Source organism: Barbatula barbatula (assembly GCF_947034865.1).
Source record: "Barbatula barbatula genome assembly, chromosome: 21".
NCBI classification, from domain to species: Eukaryota; Metazoa; Chordata; class Actinopteri; order Cypriniformes; family Nemacheilidae; genus Barbatula; species Barbatula barbatula.
In genome coordinates this window covers 19,410,214-19,431,373 of record NC_136784.1, presented here as the reverse complement: position 1 = coordinate 19,431,373, position 21,160 = coordinate 19,410,214, and the positions used below count along the sequence as shown (strand labels likewise).

General features: G+C 36.7%; 3 protein-coding genes across 8 annotated transcripts; all 3 read left to right on the top strand.

Moving 5' to 3' along the window:
- The first annotated feature begins 554 nt into the window (after positions 1–554).
- Positions 555–3,313, top strand: cenpa (histone H3-like centromeric protein A). Of its 5 annotated transcripts, none has more exons than XM_079484566.1 (5): positions 555–734; positions 1,607–1,760; positions 1,929–2,044; positions 2,304–2,378; positions 2,652–3,148. In XM_079484566.1, the coding sequence occupies exons 2-5, from the start codon at positions 1,640–1,642 to the stop codon at positions 2,778–2,780; spliced, it is 441 nt and encodes a 146-aa protein (XP_079340692.1). In that variant the 5' UTR covers positions 555–734; positions 1,607–1,639; the 3' UTR covers positions 2,781–3,148. The 5 variants fall into 5 exon arrangements, with proteins under 5 accessions (XP_079340692.1, XP_079340691.1, XP_079340694.1 ...); XM_079484565.1 differs by lacking the exon at positions 555–734 and adding an exon at positions 751–1,138 and having other exon boundaries at positions 2,652–3,313; XM_079484568.1 differs by lacking the exon at positions 555–734 and adding an exon at positions 1,123–1,159 and having other exon boundaries at positions 2,652–3,145.
- Positions 3,314–7,233: 3,920 nt separating this feature from the next.
- On the top strand, positions 7,234–13,119 carry LOC306910229 (H-2 class I histocompatibility antigen, Q10 alpha chain-like). The gene is made up of 10 exons (XM_079484621.1): positions 7,234–7,415; positions 8,215–8,487; positions 8,596–8,883; positions 8,966–9,250; positions 9,387–9,509; positions 9,844–9,912; positions 10,317–10,412; positions 11,332–11,361; positions 11,529–11,594; positions 12,471–13,119. The coding sequence occupies exons 1-10, from the start codon at positions 7,352–7,354 to the stop codon at positions 12,473–12,475; spliced, it is 1,299 nt and encodes a 432-aa protein (XP_079340747.1). The 5' UTR covers positions 7,234–7,351; the 3' UTR covers positions 12,476–13,119.
- A 227-nt stretch (positions 13,120–13,346) lies between these two features.
- LOC306910230 (H-2 class I histocompatibility antigen, Q10 alpha chain-like) lies at positions 13,347–21,160 on the top strand. 2 transcript variants are annotated; one of them, XM_079484622.1, is made up of 8 exons: positions 13,347–13,516; positions 16,856–17,128; positions 17,217–17,504; positions 17,587–17,871; positions 18,035–18,163; positions 18,947–18,984; positions 19,361–19,386; positions 19,513–21,160. In XM_079484622.1, the coding sequence occupies exons 1-7, from the start codon at positions 13,435–13,437 to the stop codon at positions 19,382–19,384; spliced, it is 1,119 nt and encodes a 372-aa protein (XP_079340748.1). In that variant the 5' UTR covers positions 13,347–13,434; the 3' UTR covers positions 19,385–19,386; positions 19,513–21,160. The 2 variants fall into 2 exon arrangements, with proteins under 2 accessions (XP_079340748.1, XP_079340749.1); XM_079484623.1 differs by lacking the exon at positions 13,347–13,516 and adding an exon at positions 16,529–16,731.

Genomic DNA, 21,160 nt, shown 5'->3' with positions numbered 1-21,160 from the left:
AAGAGGAGGCTGAGGATCAGAAAGACATTTTAAAGGAATACGTCAGTAGTCTAGTTTAATCTATTTTTAGGTAAATGCATACAAAGTTATAAAAAGGATTTAAATACGTGAACAGTATGCCATAGGTGATCCCATTGGGTGTCACCTATAATAAAGCCTTGGAAACCTGCAGCCTGCGAATCAAACTTGCAACCTTGGATTTTTAAGTCTGGCTCTCTAACCATGAGGCCACAAGTATATTTTACCCAATGCATCAAATATTGCTTAATGAATAACTATACGTCCCTATTAACATACTTTAACTGTTGGAAATTGTAAGGTGTGCATATCCAGTGATATTCTGAAATGTTTTAACAAACCTGATTCAAAGTATATACAGTATTCAATATAAATACATAAAGTTGAACCAAAACAGCGTACATTATTTAATTTAAAGATAATATTTCATTTTAAAAGGTCAAATAATGAAGTTGACAATAAAATTGTGAATGCTGAATTGCGATGGGTGAGATTGTAAATTATAATATTTTATAGGCAATCTGTGCTTCCACGCCCACTTGGCGCTCATCAAAAGCGCACACGTGCTGCTCCGGAGCAGGTTATCTTCAGAGAGTTGGTTGCTATGGTTACTTCTCCGTCGAGGTTATCAGCAAACTAAACCCTTAAATGTTTACGTCACATAACCAGCTTTCTGGAGCACCCCTCGGGTCAGCGTACTCACACAACTGTAAAAAGTAAGTAGGCTACGTCACAACACATTTGTTTAACAACGACTTGCGCTGAGGACTTCCTGTTTACAAATGCGAAGCCCTCTGGTTCGTTTAACTTAATTAGCTACTGATTTAGTTACACATTTACAAAGAGTTACTAGGCCTTTATTTTTTATTTACAGTTACAGTTTACTTTTCTATTCATTTGTTTAAAGCGGTTATTCTGAATAAGATGGAAATCCGTTTATTCGACGCTTGAACTCTTGGTACCACACGCTGTAAAATGTTGGAGCCAATCAAAGATCACGTTTGTGTGACGTCAAGCGCCAATCGGGATCCTCATTGGCCAGCGTGCGTGAGACGCCGCTCTGCAGCATTGTTTGAATTCGTGCGTGATAGAAGCTTTAGGACTACGGGATTCAGTGCTGGTAAATCTGCTTGCTGCTTCTGTATGTGCTGAACATGTGTTTATTTGCAAAGATGTGCGGAATATAGAGCATAAAGATTATGTTTGAGCTATGAAGAGTTGGTGGTTTTGCTTTTAAACTTGTGCGTGTGTTTTAAAGGCTCACTCCGTTTTTCGTCACTCAATGTGATGGCATGGGATTCACGTATTTGCGTCATGTGTTCAGATATTTAAACGCGTTTCTTGTTGTTACAATCATGCGATGTGTATAAACACTTAAGAAAAAGAACTACGGTTTAGCTATAGTAAACATCTTTTTGTAGACCAAATATCTACCACTTCCTTACTATAGTAACCATAGTTTAACCATAACATCTGTATCAGACAATGGTAATGCAAGTGTACTATAATAAAACCATGGTTCAATTTTCCACGAAAACGACATCTGTTGCATTATACTTGACTGAGAGTTGTATTGGATGTGTTGCAGTCTAATGCAGATATAACCTGATATTGTCTGGACATGCGGCACAATAAATCAACGCACAAGCGAAAGCCATCGACCCCCAGGCGTAGATCTCCACCTGCCCCTCCACCGGCACCACCATCCACATCCAGAACCCGCCGCACCAGCGGACCCTCCGGTGAGATCTCTCTCTCTGTCAGATATCAAGGGTGCACCTGCAATGAAATGGTTTTGGCCATGTAACATGCACATTTACAGCTCTTCGTACTACATCAACTTTGCATGAACTTTAATATATACAAATGCTATGGCAATGTCATCAACCTCTCTATGCTGTCTTATCTAGAGGCATCCCCACACAAGAAGCGCAGGTTTCGACCTGGCACCCGCGCTCTCATGGAGATACGCAAATATCAGAAATCCACAGATCTGTTGCTGCGCAAGGGCCCATTTTCAAGACTGGTATGGTTCACTTTTTCATTCTGAGTATTCACTGGAGACTCTCTGACAGGCCTTTAAGAAAAATAACGGAACAAGCACTGTCCAGTACGTTATGCTTGAAAGTCTGTTATTATCCTTATTAAGTGCCTTGAATACTTATGTGTACCAAGTAGATGTAAAGCTGGATTGCAGGTCTGCAAGATGCATTTTATGTAATATGTAAATGAAATGCATGTCAGAGTGATGCAGATATTGTTCATCTGTTCTTTTTATTTGACAGGTACGAGAAGTGTGTCAGACATTTAGTCGAGATCACTTAATGTGGCAGGGGTATGCTCTCATGGCTTTACAGGAGGTAGGTTCTTGTTTGACATTTTGTTGGCAATATTTTGGACAAAGCGCTAGCTAATACCCAATACATGTTTGCGCATTGTTTCTTGATCCAATCCAATACATTCAATGCTATATTCAGTAGAGTTGCCGAAGTATTGTGGTATTCAAATGGCAATTCATATTGATGTATTTTAACCTTTTACTTACTAATGTTATGCATCTTGATGTTTTTAATGAAGGCTGTGCAAAAACAAATGCTAACATAATGTAAAAATGCATGGATTTTTTGCTTTAGGCTGCAGAAGCATTTATGGTTCGTCTGTTTTCCGATGCCAATCTCTGTGCGATTCATGCCAAGAGGGTGACATTGTTTCCACGTGATATACAGCTTGCTCGGCGAATCAGAGGGGTTGAAAACCTTTAATTTTTACCGTTTGGGATTTGAAGAACGTGGAAGGACCTTTTGTATATTTCACAAACTTTCCATATTTCAGTTATTTTCAGACCTCAAAGTTATAACAATTGAATAGCCTACATGTGACCAAGAATACAAGATGTTTGTCTTGAATTTAGGCATGTTCAAGACAGGTTAACTCATTTTAAACAGTTTTATTGTAATATATTAAAAATGTTGTAAAGTTACAAAGAAGAGGATGTTTATAAACCGTTGTTTTGTAGTACTGCTGATTATGTACATGTTATTGTTGACAGTTGTTTGTAGACGAAATTTCAGTTTGTTTTTAGTTTGATTGTTTTTACTTCATTACAATAATAAAAGCTAAACCACCGCCGTAGTAGACTTGCATTTCATACAGACAGCCTGCTATAAAAATTTAAGCATTTAGCAGATTTAAAAAACTCAATACCCCACTATCAATGATAAAAACAAATAATGTTTTGTTAAATTTTGAAGGGCATTTTTCTAATAATGTCCAAAGAAGTGTTCGTTAGTTTTAGTGAATTGTTTGGGATTCATGCTATCTATCATTATCTTTATGAGCGTAACAGTACCAGATGCCTGTTTACTGATGAGCTTTAATATAACATGGGAATGGGGAATAAATATGTGTGATAAAGAAAACCGATATCACAGATGGAATACAATGAAATTGATCACAAACCAACTAATTTCCAGTTGGCCAAAGGCAAAATTGTAAGTAAATATAAGGCAGTTAATTTACAATGATATATGAAATGGTGTCTTTGTGTGTGTTTTAACCTATAATGTATATGCCTTGGTGTTTTGTATAAGATCTGCATATTGCCATGATGACAATGTAAAGAAGAAAATTCTTGAGCTCCTTAAAGCTCCTGTCCGTCAATGCGGAAAGAGAAACTTGAATATGTGTTTTAAAATTGAGCTGCAGGGGTGGGGCACTAAATATGTGTAATAACTACATGACATTGCTTATGAGAGACAGATGATACTGTCGTACTCTGATTGGGTTTAGGTCAATGCAAGGTACCTGGTACATGTACAAATTACGTCTTTCTTTCTGGTAACATTTCTTTAAAAAAAGAGAAGAGACCAAGCCAACCTGACTCTTAAAATCGTTTAATACTGTGCTCAGACCAAAATAGTAACACCTCAAAAATCATCTGCTTAACAAAAATGCGTATAAACTTGGCTTGTAGTCACAAGGGAACCAATAGCATCATATCTTGGTGCTTCAGTGGTTCTTCAGAGGATCTTCAGGGTGACGGATTCCTGAGCCAATCAAGACCTTTCAAACAAACATCTAAAACATCAACTTGAATATTTGTTCTGATGCAACCTAAAGCCTCAATCACTCAAACATTGCTTATTTTTTCTGTTTTTGGGAATGTGAACAAAGATTGAATTCTAGAACATCAGTCAAGCTTAAGACAAACTTTAATATCCAGCCTGGTGCCTGAAAGTAATATATAAAAATCATAAAGTGGTAGAACTTGAAAATTGGTAGTTGGTTGTGATGTCACATAGTATGATGTACCAGAGAAGTACAAAGACCTCTATAAATGAAGAGTTTGGTTCCAAAATTAGATTTTTATTTATCATGTTTTTATTATGTTAGTTAGCTGTATTATTGTAGTTATTAAGCCTATCAAAACAAACCAACTGCAGTTTGATTGATTTGAATTGGAATGCACAATAAAAAACGTGATTTATCTCAGTTCCATGTAAATCATTAGGATTTCAATCAGATTCAAAGGCATCAAAACAACAATTGAAAATGCAGTGTTTGCTTATGTTTTCCTATTTAATTTATTATGATTTTATTCAAGATTATTTGTTTCATTTGTAGTGTATAAACCTGACACCTGTCCAGCAAGTTTAATGTACTCGTATGCAGAGAAATGTAATTACTTTAATGTTGCAGACAAAAGCGTTACAGACAATAAAAGTTGCCAGGTCAGGTGGAAAATCCAATATTTCAGATTTCTGGAATTGTTCATTTCCAAGCAAACATTTTATTTTATTTATTTGATAAAAACTAAGCAGTAAATCAAAACAAATCAACACATTAAAATACACAAATACTGTAAATATAGAAAAAACACTGTTTTCTTAAAAAACATATTACATTTCTTCCTCACAGTATTGAAATAAACAGCCAGTAAAAGGTGATAGGCCGTATACAAAAATAATTGACAGAAATTTAAAATGGCATGTATCTAAATTATTATTAGCTTTTATTTATGGCTTTTATCTTCTCACATCTGCCAATATCTCTTTTTTTCAAAGAGGGCTCTGTGATTGAATTAATAAACAGTGAATGTGTCACATCTTCATGTTAAAAATGTGTAGTGTTTTGCCTTAATGACTTAAATGTATAAACAGGAGACTATGTTACTGCTAAAACAGCCTAATAAACACATCCTTAGCAAATTCTTGCAGATGTTTGCCTCACGTCCTGGTGAGGTGCATACTCAAGACAAACCTGAGGCTCTGTGTGGGAGTTTAATCGTATGTGTGACTGTTTTCAGTAATCGTCCACTTGATGTGTGCCCGTTAAGCCGACTGTGTATCCCAGGTAAAGGAATTTTGATGACATTGTGAAGATCAGTTGTGCGTCACAAGGACGTTGCAACCAATTAAACAAAGACCTATGTAGTCATTGACAAAGGGCAAATCTGATATTGCTAGAGTATATATAGAGAAAGCCGAGAGGATGAATGAGAGATTCAGACAAGTCTACAAGGTAAGTGGCAGTCTGCACTGAGAAAAGACCAAATTAACTTCCAAGAGTTGTTTAAGAAATAAAGAGATTTTCCTATTTTCCCTTCTCTATACATTTCAGATGAAATTCCAGGTTTTCCCTCTTTCCTCTCTTAAAACCACAGTCGTCGTCTTGCTGATGTTACTTGTGCAGCCTCCCAAAGGATTGATGCTTCCACACCATCCCATGGTTTACCTGCCAATGCCGGACAACCCCGCGTGGGAAGCGGAGATGCTTCAGCTCCAGGCGTCACTGGGCGCTCCAGCAGCGGACCTCCAACCCTGGGATCTGGTTCAGGAGCCCGAGGAGCTTTTGGGAAGGATGAGGCCAGAACTGGCCTGGGGACAGATGGGGAAAAGCCAGAAGCGAGAGGAGCTGGGACGGAGACCCATGGGCATGTTCCCAGACAACCATATAGAGGCCGTGCCTTATCCTGAGGGGGGAGAGGTCGAAGAAGAGGGCGGAGAAAAACGGAACGAGGCCCTCACGTCCATCGCTGGAGGTTTGCAGGCATTTAATAGACAGAAAGGAGGTTTTGGCTTTCGATTTGGCAGAAAATGATGGGAAAGTTGTGCGCTTTGGCTGGGGACAAATTTTGTCTACAGAGGTTAGCTGTACAAAGCCTCTCTTTATGGACAGTTCGTTCATATATGATTGAAGGTTTTTGGTGTTTATTGTAAATATGGAAAGGTTTTGTTTAAGGAGATGGTAATGGGTTAATGTGAATTCATACACATCAAAATAAAGAACAATGGCATCTCTGTGAAAACCCTTTTGTAGCACCTTTATTTTTAAGAGCGTAATAAAGTTTTATGATTGCAGTATGTTTATGGTACATCCTTAAGCTTAGCAAAGGTTTGAGGAGATTGTGTGAGAACTACACAACAAAGCAACACAATTTCAACTGAAATGCAAGAAACTGTTTGAGAAAAAAAATGATATTGTGCTGACAAAATGATATGGTGAACTTTTCTTTCTTCAAATACGCCTCTTCTCTCTTTTGTCGAAACTAGTAACTTTGTGTTGTTGCTCCTGTCTGACATATCGCTTATTGTTCCCTGAACTCTTTGGATAAAAGCGTCTGCTAAATGACTAAATGTAAATAGGTAAGCGGCGTTTATTTACAGATGTAATGATATCACCTGTTTGACATTCATTAAAAGTGGTTAATGAGTACTTGTCTGTCTTCACTTCATTATCATCAGAAAACAATGTACAGAATGTTTACTAAAAATAGACATTTTGAAATATTTCATCAGCTCATTTTGTAAGAAACACAGAGCAAAGAAAACTCAAACTCAAGCTCGAACAGGACGCCCGTGTTGGTTTAGTGTTTTGTAAATATAATTTCATACGTGTTATTTGTAAATGAATCATGTGTAACAATGTAGTAACAACAGTGTGAAAATTCATGTTCAAAATAAGAAACACATATGTTGAAATAAGAGGATCATTGTAGTATTAAAAACCATTTTTAAAACCTTTTCCCAATCACGTCATGTCTTCCGTTTGCCGAGAAGTGTATATTTATGATATAACGAGCATTTTGATTTCAGTCATTCGTTTATAATATAAACATGGCAATAACAAGAAGCTCGCGAGAGACTGTAAAGTGAAACCCAAACACGCAGTTGTAACGTCTGCCTGCGCAGTTCTCCTGTTAACTGTTGACGCAACTCCTCCTATTGGTTTATTATATGAAGGTTGAGATTGACACTGCGGAGTGTTGATCCGTCACACAGGTGCAGTTCAGCGGTGTGTTCGGACGCGATCAGCTCGCTCACTGGAGGAAAAAATGGATTTAAATGTCGTTTTGTGTTCGCTTGTTGTGCTCGGTGCTGTTGTACAGATCCAGGGCGGTAAGTCTCATATTATCCTCACAAACTCTGACAGAAAGTGAAAGAAAAAAAGCCTCATCGTTTAATAGTTCGTCGAATGTGACCCAGAAAACGTGTCATTATAATAGTAAAACGTGTTTTAACGCTCGCACGACGCTTTGGTGATGTTCATGTTTAGGAACCGTCGAACTCCTTAGGTTTGTCTGTAAAATGGCGCTCGGGAACTGGTAAAGAAATACTTTCGGTTTTGAGAAAAAGTTTTTTTTATCGTTTACTATTTCAGTTTTGCTATTCTGACAGTACAGATTTCTTAAAGGAACATTATTACACCATCAGCAGCCAGATGTTTATTTATTTGGTGGTCTGTGGCTTGTCTGTGACCATTCTAACCATCTTTCACCTGTGCCTTCCTGTATTTGTTTCGGGCTCAATCTTTCCTTCACGGGGACTGTTCTTGTGTCTTCTGTAACCTGTCAGCCATACATCCCTAAAGGTCTTGAGATGAATGCGATTAAAAGGGTGCCCAAACTTTTGCACATCCCATTTTTTACATTATATTTTATTATAATAAAACTACGAATTTCGGTCTGGAAAGCACTCAAATGTCTACATCTCTGTAGGAAAACAAATCTTGTTGCTGTGACCTTCTCTTATAAAGGTAGACACAATTATCATGAAATCTCAGAGGGGTGCCCGAACATACCACTGTATATAATCTGTAATAACTGCAACCTTTTATGTATCGCTTTATTTTATTCAGACCAGATGATTTTGCTATTATTAACATTGTCATAAATGATTTCTGTACATATTCCCACAGAAACACATTCCCTGTACTACATATACACAGCTATGTCCAAACCTGCGACTCAGCCGGGCATCTATCAGTTCACTGCTATGGGTTTACTGAATGACAGACAGATTGATTACTACAATGACAAGGATCAGAAGAAGATTCCTAAACAGCTGTGGATGAAAGACAGAATGCCAGCGGATTACTGGGAAAAAGGCACCCAATCCAGAAAGAGCAAAGAGCAGTGGTTTAATGTGAATGTCAACATTCTGATGGAGCGAATGCAGCAGAATGATTCAGGTGAGAACGTTTAATGTCAGTTACATTTGATCATGTGTATTATTTCTATTTCTATTTTTATTAGCTCAGCAATATTTTGATTTGTCTCTATGTTTCGTCTTGTTTTAGATGTTCATGTTCTTCAGTGGAGACACGGCTGTGAAATCAACGAAGCAGGAAATAAAGTGACATTTTCCAAAGGCATCGATCAGTACAGCTATGATGGCGACGACTTTCTTTCTTTTGACGATAAAGTTTCACAGTGGGTTGCTCCAGTTGTTGCCGCTGTCCAAACCAAAATGAAATGGGATAATGTGCCCATCCTGAACCAGTACACCAAGGGCTACCTGGAGAAAGAGTGTGTGGACTGGCTCAACAAATTCAGAGAATATGGACAAGAGGAACTGAGAAAAATCTGTAAGTAAATGTATTTGAAGAAACATGATTTCAGCTTTCATAGAGCTGGAACTGATTCATAAACTGATTCTTGTGTTCTCAGCTCCACCAGAGGTTTATGTGTTTGCAAGAAGGTGTACCAGTAACAAAAACAAGCTGGAACTCACCTGTCTGGCCACTGGCTTCTACCCCAAAGATGTGACACTCATCATAAGGAAGTATCGCACATCCCTGCCTGAAAATGAAATGAAATCCTCAGGAGTCAGACCAAACCATGATGGAACGTACCAGCTGCGGAGGAGTGTGGACATCATGGAGAATGAAAAAGCAGATTATGATTGCTTTGTTCATCACAGTACCCTAAAAAGTCCAGAAATCAAAATATGGGGTAAGATGATAGAAAGATATGATATATCAATTTAACAATATGTATTCGTAGGATGATACACGGTTTAAACTTTATGAAACGAAAGTCCATTTGTTGCATTCTACACAGACAGATTTATTTCTGCCTTTTTTTGCAGATGGAAAATGTAAAGACTGCAATGAAGGGGGTGCTATGGCTATTGGTGTGGGGATCGGAGTTCTGCTCACATTAATTCTTGTTGCGGCAGGCATAGTCTTTTATCTTTATAGGAGAAGATCAGGTCAGTATTACATCACAGATTTCCTTTTATTATTCGCTTTAAAAGACAAATTTGTTTTTACTGGCAGAATGGAAAGTAACTTAAGAGTGAAGTGAAACAATATTCTTCTCTCTGTTGTTTAATTTAGGGTTCGTGGTTCACAGAACTTGATACATATCATGTTGTAATCTATATTATAAATAATGTGTTTACAATAGTGCAATTTAAACAGGAGAACCTGCCCCAATGTACTATATATGTCAGCACTGTAGATGTGTTTGCATTGTGTGGTCTGACACAGGGATCTTATGCTACTGTCTACACTCATACATGACATATTGTTTTGTCTTCACAGCAAACAGCGCAAAGGACGACAAAGCTCAAGATCTTTCGACTGCATCAGCTTTGTTGACTGTCGGATCTGGTAAGCATGTTTTAGACATGTTCTAGTTGGATGTTCATCAAATATCAGTAGTACATTGTATCCCAGTTCGATAAAAGGAAGGAAGGATGTGGGAACCGGCGAATGTGAAACAGACTTTTAATATAACACATAAACAACAAAACGAAATTAAAATGCAGAAAAGCTCCCTCTCGGTCAACTAGCGGCCACACAAACACAATAAAATTGAGGGGTTTCCATAACTCGCCATTTCATACTGTCTGCATTCATAGTTAAATCAGTTTTCTGAATGGACAATATCATCTAGGAGCAGTAGTGTAAAAATGACTGAAATGAATAGTTTACTCATAAAACTTAATACGAAACCGATATATGTACAGTGCTGTTTCTGCACTTATACAGGACTTTTATTTTTGTCTTCTCAGGAAACAACGAAACAGTAATCACACTGCCTAATCAAACGCCACTCAACAATGGAGCTAAACCTGAAGAGAATGCAGCATTGCTGTCGGATAAATCTGGTAAGCGCGCTTTAGATGTGCTAAGTTGATTCACTTAGATTTAAAGGTGGCTCGTTCACCAATAGTCAGTTGTAGATAGGCCTACTGTTGTAAGGGTTATGTGTGTTTTTGTCATGTCTTTTATTTTGAAGTGGTTTTTGTAGTCATGGTTTTATGGTCTCTGTAGTCTTTAGTGTTTCCCTGCCCTGATTGTTTCCAGGTGTGCATTGTTACCTCTGATTGTCTTGTGTATATATACACACACGCCGGTGTTTGACACAGTCTTGCTGGTTATTGTTAGTGATGTTACGTTGTGTACCCAGGCGTTGGAGGTTGTGTCAAGAAATCCTGGAAGCTTTAAGTGAAGCACATATCGAGGCTTGTATCGCTTTAGATCAACGTCGTCATTGATGACGTCTGAAGCCTCATTTCCACGCGAGTGGTTTAGTAAGCGGTCTGAATCTAGCCGCGATGTTTTCAAACTAAGTTACACAAGCGCTTTCACTGCCCTCCGCCCCTTTAAACCTACACACTTTCCAATTTGACAATAATAATATTGCCCCTTATGCCAATTATGACCAAATAATTGATTAACACACATTTGATAGCCCTATATCATTTCAAGACGATACGTTAATAACGCAGTTATGTTTACAATCATTATAAACCACCAGAAAACGCGCATTGTGTGTGTGTGTGTGTGTGTATATATATATATACACTTAACTGACCTGATATACAGTGTATAACAGACCACATCAGGCACATATGTTCCGTTTCTGCTTCTTGAACAGAGAGGCTGGACTTAAGTGCAGCCTGAAAGGAGAATTAGAAGCAAAATACTGTTTGTGTGAAAGAGTTCTTCATCATTTAACACTGTGGTAAATGAAGAGAGACATGTGACCAATAATGCTATTTATGTTCTTCATTCCTACTTTAGGTGAAAGAGCCAAAGGGGAAAATGACTCTGGTGAATATGCCATCTATTTCCTCTCTTCACAGAAATGCTAATGAACATTTTGGGCATTGACAATGTCTTTATTGATTGAACATGTTGATGGGCAAGAGTCACTGTATCTCTTTATGAAAGAGAGAAGAATCAGGGCACCACTTGACATGGCTCTTTTTCATCAACAGGAAAAGGGAACTCGAGCGAATCAGATAACAGTCGGAACAGCTCTCTTGAGAATATGAATAAACCTGGTAAGTATGCTTTAAATGGCTTCCAATAACTTATCACATACCATGAAACGATGCACAGGATGAATATCAGGCAGACATGCTTTTACTTTTAGTACAATTACGATTTACTTGTTATGAGCCCATGATCCACAGTTCTTTATGATCACCCATTAAGAGCAGAGGAGCACTACAAAGAACGCGAGATACAGTATGCAGAGTGTCATTTCAGTCTAGATTGGGGTGTAACAATAAAGTGGTATTAACAATATCAGTTCAATTTTGGTATCGTAAATTATTGATAATCTATATATATAGTTTGGCTTTAGAAGCAACTAATGCTACAAACTTCCTACACTGGTGTTGTAAGTGTGATTAAATAAATGAAAATACGATAAATTGTTTTGATTATGAGGATGATTATTAAAAGCGATATCACAATATTGTTATTGTGAACTGTTTTGGCCACGATAACCGTGCAGTGAAAATATAATATTGGACTCTGGATTTAGAAGCTGATTTTACCGTCTGTTTGGGTTTAATGACGGCGGCACCTCTAGCCTTGTTATTTAGCAAGGGTTTCTTTAAATGAATCCTGGTAGGGATGAGAACCTTTGCATGTTTACAGGTGACGCATGCGAGTATTTGCAAATGTTTAAAAAAGGTTTGCGGGAGTTCCAGGAATCAAGATTGAGGCTGCAAGGACATGAATAGATTGCTAGGTCCATTCAGAGTAGGAAAGTGAAGCTGCAGTAGTCAAAAGCTGTACAGCATAATAAATTGTCCGACCGACGTTTTTGTTTACATATCGTTTGTACCTATATCATAATTAATGGGGGACAATAATAACAAACTCTAATAATAATTCAAATACAAGAATGACTTGTGTTTTTTTTTCAGAGTGAGACTCCAGAGCTAACAGACTGCTCATAGAAGATCGAGCAGAAGCCATACACATGCAAATCAATCCAACAGATCAACATGTGAAACAAAGAAATAGCATTATGGACGATTCAGAATAGACAGTTTGGTGTTTGTCGATACTTCTGAAAATGATTATTTTTTTAAATGCAGTTCAATAAATATAAACGTTTGACTAATAGTTAACCCACAGGTATAGTTTTAATGTAATAATGTTTCTATTAGCTGAATCCTATCTGTTCTGTCGGAGCTTTATTTGTATTTTATTTGTAAGAATACTCTTGCATAGAAACCCAAACCTTTTTTGTGTGCCACCATATTTAGAGCGAACATCTGTGCTTTAAGGTTCATTTGAAATGTATTTTAAAAACTGCAAACTTTCAAACGTTTTGGTTGTAATGTAAACTATGGCCTAACATGATGATTAATATTAATTGGATGTTTTCTGGAACCTTTCAGCATCTTGTGTATGGCGTGCTGTTTTTATTAGTGCTGTCAATAGCTGATTTTTCACAATTGTATTCGAAATTGATCCTTTAGATGATGTATTGTTTTTCTTTCAGCTGGGCGCATAACTGTATATTGCTAATACTGCAAAGGTTTGAAATAAAAGAGTTTAACGTCACTCTTTTGGCTACGTTGGCATAGTAAGTGTTGGCTGCCCATAAAGAGAGACCAACCTCAGCAGTTACAGAGGAATAGCTCAAGTGATATTCAGCCTTCTGTTGACGCAAGTTATATTAATGGTATGATGAATAGTCTAAGCACTGTTTTGCTGGGGCTTCATTTTGAAACATTGACCAACTCTGCCTGGATATGGGTGATGATGACAAGGTCTCCAGTCTTTCTACTGGCTCAAAATCCCTCCGCCATTTCCTCTTGCCAGTTACTTGTTTTCGACGACGGCGCGATATAAACATCAGTAAAGTCTCGGTTTAAAACCATGGACCCAGTTGTCATCCCGAGGCGTTTTCTTCTTCTCGTCGTGTTTCTTCACGTCGGGACTCTGCCGTCGGTTCAAGCGGGTAAATTGCGTTTAAACGTTGCTTTGGTGAGAAAACGAAAGTAAAAGTACAGTAGGCCTACGCTTCATCTAAAACGTGTCTGGACTTGAATTGTATAAATGTATAACATAAACGTCGAATTATACGATATTATGACATGTATTGTTGTTATATGAAATGTACGAAGGAAATCTAGATTAATATGTGTCCTGAGCTCCGAGCTGACCAGTTCTAAAACGACAGTCAAACTAGACCTCACTTATACATAAGATTAAATATATTTATATATCATTTTACTCATAAAACGGTATATAGTATTGAAAAAAGAACCCCAATCGCACTACAATTGAAGGCTTTAACCCACGCCAAACGAGAAAGATTGACAGTTATGTTGCTATGTGCTTGCTAGGCTTTTTTAATTTATATTTTTTTATATTATTTAAAACACTCTTCTCCCACTTCAGTGTGTCACACAAACAATATCAGGATTGTTTATTGTGGATTTTTTAAAGTGAAAGCCTATTATTATTTCTATAACTACAGATAAATAACAAAATCTATCTATAAAAACGATCCGATTGCACAGACTCCTTCCACTTCATAATGAGAGTAAACCACTTCATACAAACAATATCAGGATTGTTTATTGTGGATTTTTTAAAGTGAAAGCCTATTATTATTTCTATAACTACAGATAAATAACAAAATCTATCTATAAAAACGATCCGATTGCACAGACTCCTTCCACTTCATAATGAGAGTAAACCACTTCATACAAACAATATCAGGATTGTTTATTGTGGATTTTTTAAAGTGAAAGCCTATTATTATTTCTATAACTACAGATAAATAACAAAATCTATCTATAAAAACGATCCGATTGCACAGACTCCTTCCACTTCATAATGAGAGTAAACCACTTCATACAAACAATATCAGGACTGTTTATTGTCCCAAGTGACTTCTCTATTATAATATTTTTGTTGGTCAGTCTCTTGTATAAAAAAGTTCTTGTTGCCACAGAACAAACCAGTAGATTGATTAAGCTCAAAATGTTTCTTTTTCAGTCACAACAATGCCAAATGAGGCATTTATCATGTTCTCCATTATCATGTTCTCAAGTTTCATAAGATAGCCGTTAATATAGCCTGTTCATTAATGTCTAGACACAGAAATGTCATTTGATTTCACTCTGTTCATTTTAACAAAATAATGTTCTATAACCTTCAGAAAAGTATTGTCATTGCCTGATCTTCAGTGTATCTTGTGCACATTTCTTTATGTGCCCATAAGATTTTTGTTCGCTTTTTTTACTACAAAACCATTGCATGTAGCGTATTTGTTGTGTGTTAACTGTGCTCTGTACAAATCCCTGACGCTGTTAATGGTGCTTAAGAAACTCATTTATTTTCACATATATTCTGCTTCCCGTGGTTTTACCCCTCATTTTTTTGTGTTTTGACTACTGGAAGTTTTGGGACTGGATGCTTTACATCTGTAAAAATGACACAGTACATTTATTCGTGGAAATAAATGCCTATACGGTAACAGCCAGCAAAGAAAACTGTCATGGAGCACAAAGACCGCAGACGATGTACTTCCAAAACACTAACTATATTTAATGCGGTTACAGTTACAGTAAACGACAGGTAAACATAACAAGTTGGATTAGTCAATGAACAAAGGAAGAAACAGGGTTAAATACCAGCGGAAATGTAATCAAGGGAAACAGAAACAGGTGAGGACTAATCATATCTCCCTTTTTTGACTTTCTTGGGCTAGTTGCCAGTCAAAGATAGAATTGACTTTTGGTAGAATTGAAACTTTTGGTTTGTCTATACATAAACCATGTCTAGAAATGGACTTGCCCCTTCCTATTTAGCTGACCTCCTCCAGGTATATTAGCCACGAGGTCTCCAAGATCCTCCGATTTACGAATACTATGCGTTTCAAGGACTAAGTATAAGCGAAGGGAGAATCAGGCCTTTGCAGTGGCAGCACCCAAGAAATAGAATAGCCTACAGTCACAACCCGGGGTTAGACAAGGACAGAGGACCCAGGTGCAGACAGCGGGTAAGAGGTTAACACAAGATTTTAAAACAAAAGACCCACGAGGGGGTAAACATGACGCATGATGGGAAAACAGGAACACTGACTAACTAGACAGGACTAATACTTAGACAACACTAGAATTAAATACAAATAACTAAACTAGACTCACTAAACAGGACAAATGAACTAACCCGCACGAATCAAAATGAACCAGCACAGGACAGACAACCCCGGGTCATTAAATAACGGCACAAATTATGACAATTTTTATGTTATGTGGATTTCTCTCATATTTTATTGAGTAGTGTATTGTACAGTACTTACATTTATTCATTTGGCAGACGCTTTTATCCAAAGCAACTTACAAGTAGTTCTTTACAGTGGCACATTACTGCAGAGCAATCAGGGGTAAGGTGTCTTGCTCAAGGGCCCTTCAGTCATGACCTGCTGGCACTGAGATTCCAACCTTCTGATCACAAGCCTCTAACCACCAGGCCACAGCTGACCCACTTAATATAATATACTTATAAATAAATAAACTGAACTCAATTATAATAAAATGAACACGTGGCACAGTTACTGGCCTCATCGAACTTGGGACCCCTGTACTTTAAAAACGCCACAATAAACAGTCCTGATATTGTTTGTATGACACACTGAGGTGGTTTACTCTCATTATAAAGTGGAATGAGTATGTGCAATTGAATAGTTTTCTTTTAATATTTATCCAAACTTATAGAAATAATAGTAGTGTATAAATAATAAAATGTAGGCAATTTTAGAGGGCTGTAGTCCTACTTCTAAAAATCCACAATAAACAATTTACAGCCTTTAATTCTCAAGCAATTGAGGTTCTCTTTCAATACCATATATATATATATATATATATATATATATATATAAAATATATCGTTTTATGCATAATATCATCATATTCAATTTTAAAATGTATTAGCATTTTTATCAATTCACTATTGACAGACTGATAGAGAAACCGCGTTCGCTATAAGTTTTATTTTGAAATCCAAAAAAAACGCGATTTAAAAAAAAACTATTTAAACATAAGTAAAGTTTTGAAGAAAGGAACAGTTGTTATAGTAATCTAGATGAACAGACATTGTCAAAAAAGTTAAAAATGCTGAGAGGACATGGAGACAAGAATAATGTCCGGCTAAACTTCAAAGGTAACTTAAACTTTTTTAGCCGTTTGAACGGGTTCTGTTATTAAATTTAGTGTCACCCAGACTAATCTGTATTACATATCATTTTATTTATTTCTCTTGGCATTTGTTTTTCTTATTATTACAGAAACACATTCCCTGTACTACATATACACAGCTATGTCCAAACCTGCGACTCAGCCGGGCATCTATCAGTTCATTGCTATGGGTTTACTGAATGACAGACAGATTGATTACTACAATGACAAGGATCAGAAGAAGATTCCTAAACAGCCGTGGATGAGAGACAGAATGCCAGCGGATTACTGGGAAAAAGGCACCCAATCCAGAAAGAGCAAAGAGCAGTGGTTTAATGTGAATGTCAACATTCTGATGGAGCGAATGCAGCAGAATGATTCAGGTGAGAACGTTTAATGTCAGTTACATTTGATCATGTGTATTATTTCTATTATTTCTATGATTTGTCTCTATGTTTCGTCTTGTTTTAGATGTTCATGTTCTTCAGTGGAGACACGGCTGTGAAATCAACGAAGCAGAAAATAAAGTGACATTTTCCAAAGGCATCGATCAGTACAGCTATGATGGCGACGACTTTCTTTCTTTTGACGATAAAGTTTCACAGTGGGTTGCTCCAGTTGTTGCCGCTGTCCAAACCAAAGTGAAATGGGATAATGTGCCCATCCTGAACCAGTACACCAAGGGCTACCTGGAGAAAGAGTGTGTGGACTGGCTCAACAAATTCAGAGAATATGGACAAGAGGAACTGAGAAAAAGCTGTAAGTAAATGTATTTAAAGAAACATGATTTCAGCTTTCATAGACCTGGAACTGATTCATAAACTGATTCTTGTGTTCTCAGCTCCACCAGAGGTTTATGTGTTTGCAAGAAGGTGTACCAGTAACAAAAACAAGCTGGAACTCACCTGTCTGGCCACTGGCTTCTACCCCAAAGATGTGACACTCATCATAAGGAAGTATCGCACATCCCTGCCTGAAAATGAAATGAAATCCTCAGGAGTCAGACCAAACCATGATGGAACGTACCAGCTGCGGAGGAGTGTGGACATCATGGAGAATGAAAAAGCAGATTATGATTGCTTTGTTACGCACAGTACCCTAAAAAGTCCATTAATCGAAATATGGGGTAAGATGATAGAAATACATTTTTTCATTAAAGAATATGTGTAGAATTTCTCTTGATTCAAACTTTACAATCAATTGAACGTGTAATTGAATGTGTAATGAAAGTGTAAAACATTTCAGCAGTTGCATGCTTCACAGAAAACTTTGTTTTGGATTTTTTGCAGATGGAAAATGTCAAGACTGCAATGAAGGTGCTGCTCTGCTTATGGGTGTTGCGATTGGTGTTGTGATTGGTGTTGTGCTGGCAGGTTTTGCGACTGTGGGCATTTTTCTGTATAAGAGAAAAAAAACAGGTCAGTAATGCAACAGATATTCCTTTTCAATTTCCTTTAGAAGATGAAGTTTAGACACAGCTTAAGACTAAAGTGGCATGAAGAGAAATGATATTATGAAACAAATACTATACTTTATTATTTCAGTTAGGGGTGGGTGGTAGACCAGAATTTAATGCGGTCATGTAAAAAAACAAATATAGACCATAATGCATTGTAGTGTCAAAATGTAAATAAATATAGCAAGCAGCCATCAGGTGATATTCAGGTGCTTTATAAATGTAAAACAGAGGGTATACTACATGAATGCAGAAATGACATGGTTCAAAAACCATACTTAAAACACTAGGCATACATGCACACACATTTTGTTGTGGATATAGATATTAGATTTTTTTTAAATTCATGTGGCAATGATTTAGAGATTATTGTAGCATCCCCTGTTGGCCGATCAGGGTGATAACATGTAAGTGTGTCCCCAAAATGAGACGTTTGTTTTGCATGATCAAAGTTACGGCAGAGAAAGAAAACTAGGCAAGTACAATTGGGCTTGAGAACTTTGCGCTTGAACCCCAAATTTTGTATTAAAGTGGCATAAGTCATCCAATGCAAAATGTTTCAAACGTAGGTTTTGCAATTAATTTTTTTTAATGAAGGCATACTGTTGTTAAAGCAATAGTTTACTCAAAAATATAATGTGGATCATCATGTGTTAAAAAACAACTAGTTTGGAAACGAATGTGCCATGCCTACTTTAGCTTTAAGACTAAACCACAACAACGAAACATTTTTTATATTCTCTAGGTCTACAGGGAAATGAGATCTACCTCTCCACAGCAAAGGTAATGGGACTTTTTTGGGTTTTCTTCTGATGCCTCCAGAAATGATTTCGATTGGTTGCATTTGACTGATTTTGCATTTTGATTACAATGGCATGTATTAAAAATAACATGTCAATCAAAGTACCATGAAAACGACCTGCTGCTGGAGAAAGTGTTTGTATACTGGCTCCAAAATATAGAGCGAGTATCCCAGAAGAGCTTTACCTAGATATTCTGTAAACCTTCACCAGCGACAAAAACGTAAAGATGTTAACATTTACATTAACGGCTTCTATTTTATTTGACTTCTAGAAACTTGCTGTTTTATTTCAGTATGTTATGTGTAAATTCCTTTGATGTTTGTGATTGCTGAACATTATTTTGCTTGTTTCCTCAGTATGTGCCGAGTGCAGCTTGTTAATGGTAAGATTTCACAAACATTAAGTGTTGATATTGGCATGAGTGTTTTGGTATTTCAGTGATGGATCAGTATGATCCCATAGTGACATTTCAATGTGATATTAATCATAGTTTCAATGTTTCCCACAGAAAGGAAGGATACAAAGCTCTCTGCTCTCTCCTGCATTTCAGAAGGCAGAAAAGCCTCACGAAAACATCCCGTTTTGGATCTATTGCACTTTTTGTTTGAGCTGTTTTTACTGAATTAAACCTACATGTCTGAATGTAATGTCAGTGTTTGAAGCCATTAAGAGCAGGTACCATAGAAGAGCTTCAGGTAGCTATCTTCAACTGTAAAGTAAAAATGAAGTGTTGGCATTAGTGAGTGAATTGAAAAACAATCTTACTACATGCGTTGTAAATAAGTGCATCGAAATTCAACTCTGTCTCAAGGCAGTTTGTGGCATAGGCAGGTCATCTATCGATTCGTGTTCATGGACACGCATTTTCCCCTTTTTCGTGTCACTCAGCAAGACTTTTAATACACAGACCGCGTGTGTATGTTCATTTATACATTTACAACCTGATATCAAAAGAATTCTTAAATATTTTAGGTGGTGGCTAGTCAACATCTGATCTCACCCCAAACCCTAAAATCACACACATTTACACATATGAAAGAGAACGCGTATTAAAATATGTTAGACTGAAAGTCGAAAAAAGGGGGAAATTCATGTCCATTAACACGAACAGTTTGTGACAATGTCAAGATTTCCCTTGAGACTCAATTGAAATAAAACAACTTGATGTATCATTTCAAAATCTGAAACCCTGTGATCTAGTTTGAGGTACAACAGGCAAAATACAAAACTACAGTGACACAGGAAAATATCTTTAAAGATTTTTCACACTTTCTATGAAGAGCATAGTTGAGTCAACTCGGTGTGGTCACTGAATTTTGCCGCATAAAAAAATGTATTCAGTCAAACCACTATATACAGTAAGAGAGTTTATTTCATTTAGGTCACAACATTTCAGTTATTATCAAGTGAGCTGTGTTACACCGTGTTATACTTTATAGGTTTATGAATGCTGTTAAGCTTTGAAATTGTATTTTAGCATGCAAATGTGACCACAACATTGGACAGTGTTTGACAGGGTCCTGAGTACACTGAAAAAATGTATTTAGCTTCTTGCTAATAAGTTTAAATCATGTGAAACACACAATGTTACTTAATCCATTCATGTTGAACGATTTGTACATGAATGATGTGTGTTGTGTTAAAATATTATTGTTTAAACTGTGCAGAGGATAAATATTTCCCATCATGCTTTGCATAAGGCTGCATTTGGTGAGTATTTTTTGTGATTTTCAACACTCTGGTAGAGAGGAATCGTTGAGATTAAGTTTATTATATTTAAAATGTTGTTCAGAAGAGTGTAGTGCCTTCCGTTAGGTAGTGGGCTGATAGATTTTCAATTTGAATTTAAACTAAGATCTGTTAAAAAGATTAACCTGTCGTTTTATTGTAAATTAAAAAAAATTAAATCTATATCATTGGAAAGGTCCAAGAATGTCCTTATATATAAGAATGATGAAATGTATTCATTAGTAATTCGTAATCAGTAAGCCTTGTTGTTATAACAATACAAATTATCCCAGAAACCAAATTTTTTGTGATATCAGCTTGTTTTTTTTGTGAAAAATAAAAAATTGTTTATGGATTATTTTATTATTAATAATCTACAATTAAACTGCTATGATTATTATTATTTTATTAAAAGCTTGTTTAACATT

What these genes read in the sequence shown, in the direction of transcription:
- LOC306910230 (XM_079484622.1), top strand. Translation starts at nt 13,435, where the DNA reads ATGGACCCAGTTGTCATCCCGAGGCGTTTTCTTCTTCTCGTCGTGTTT. An exon ending in TCCATTAATCGAAATATGGG is followed by an intron (nt 17,872 to 18,034) that starts GTAAGATGATAG and finishes GATTTTTTGCAG; the next exon opens with ATGGAAAATGTCAAGACTGC. An exon ending in GTATAAGAGAAAAAAAACAG is followed by an intron (nt 18,164 to 18,946) that starts GTCAGTAATGCA and finishes TATATTCTCTAG; the next exon opens with GTCTACAGGGAAATGAGATC.
- LOC306910229 (XM_079484621.1), top strand. Translation starts at nt 7,352, where the DNA reads ATGGATTTAAATGTCGTTTTGTGTTCGCTTGTTGTGCTCGGTGCTGTT. An exon ending in TGTTGTACAGATCCAGGGCG is followed by an intron (nt 7,416 to 8,214) that starts GTAAGTCTCATA and finishes ATATTCCCACAG; the next exon opens with AAACACATTCCCTGTACTAC. An exon ending in ATTGCTGTCGGATAAATCTG is followed by an intron (nt 10,413 to 11,331) that starts GTAAGCGCGCTT and finishes TTCCTACTTTAG; the next exon opens with GTGAAAGAGCCAAAGGGGAA.
- cenpa (XM_079484565.1), top strand. Translation starts at nt 1,640, where the DNA reads ATGCGGCACAATAAATCAACGCACAAGCGAAAGCCATCGACCCCCAGG. An exon ending in CCGCACCAGCGGACCCTCCG is followed by an intron (nt 1,761 to 1,928) that starts GTGAGATCTCTC and finishes TGTCTTATCTAG; the next exon opens with AGGCATCCCCACACAAGAAG. An exon ending in CTCTCATGGCTTTACAGGAG is followed by an intron (nt 2,379 to 2,651) that starts GTAGGTTCTTGT and finishes TTTTTGCTTTAG; the next exon opens with GCTGCAGAAGCATTTATGGT.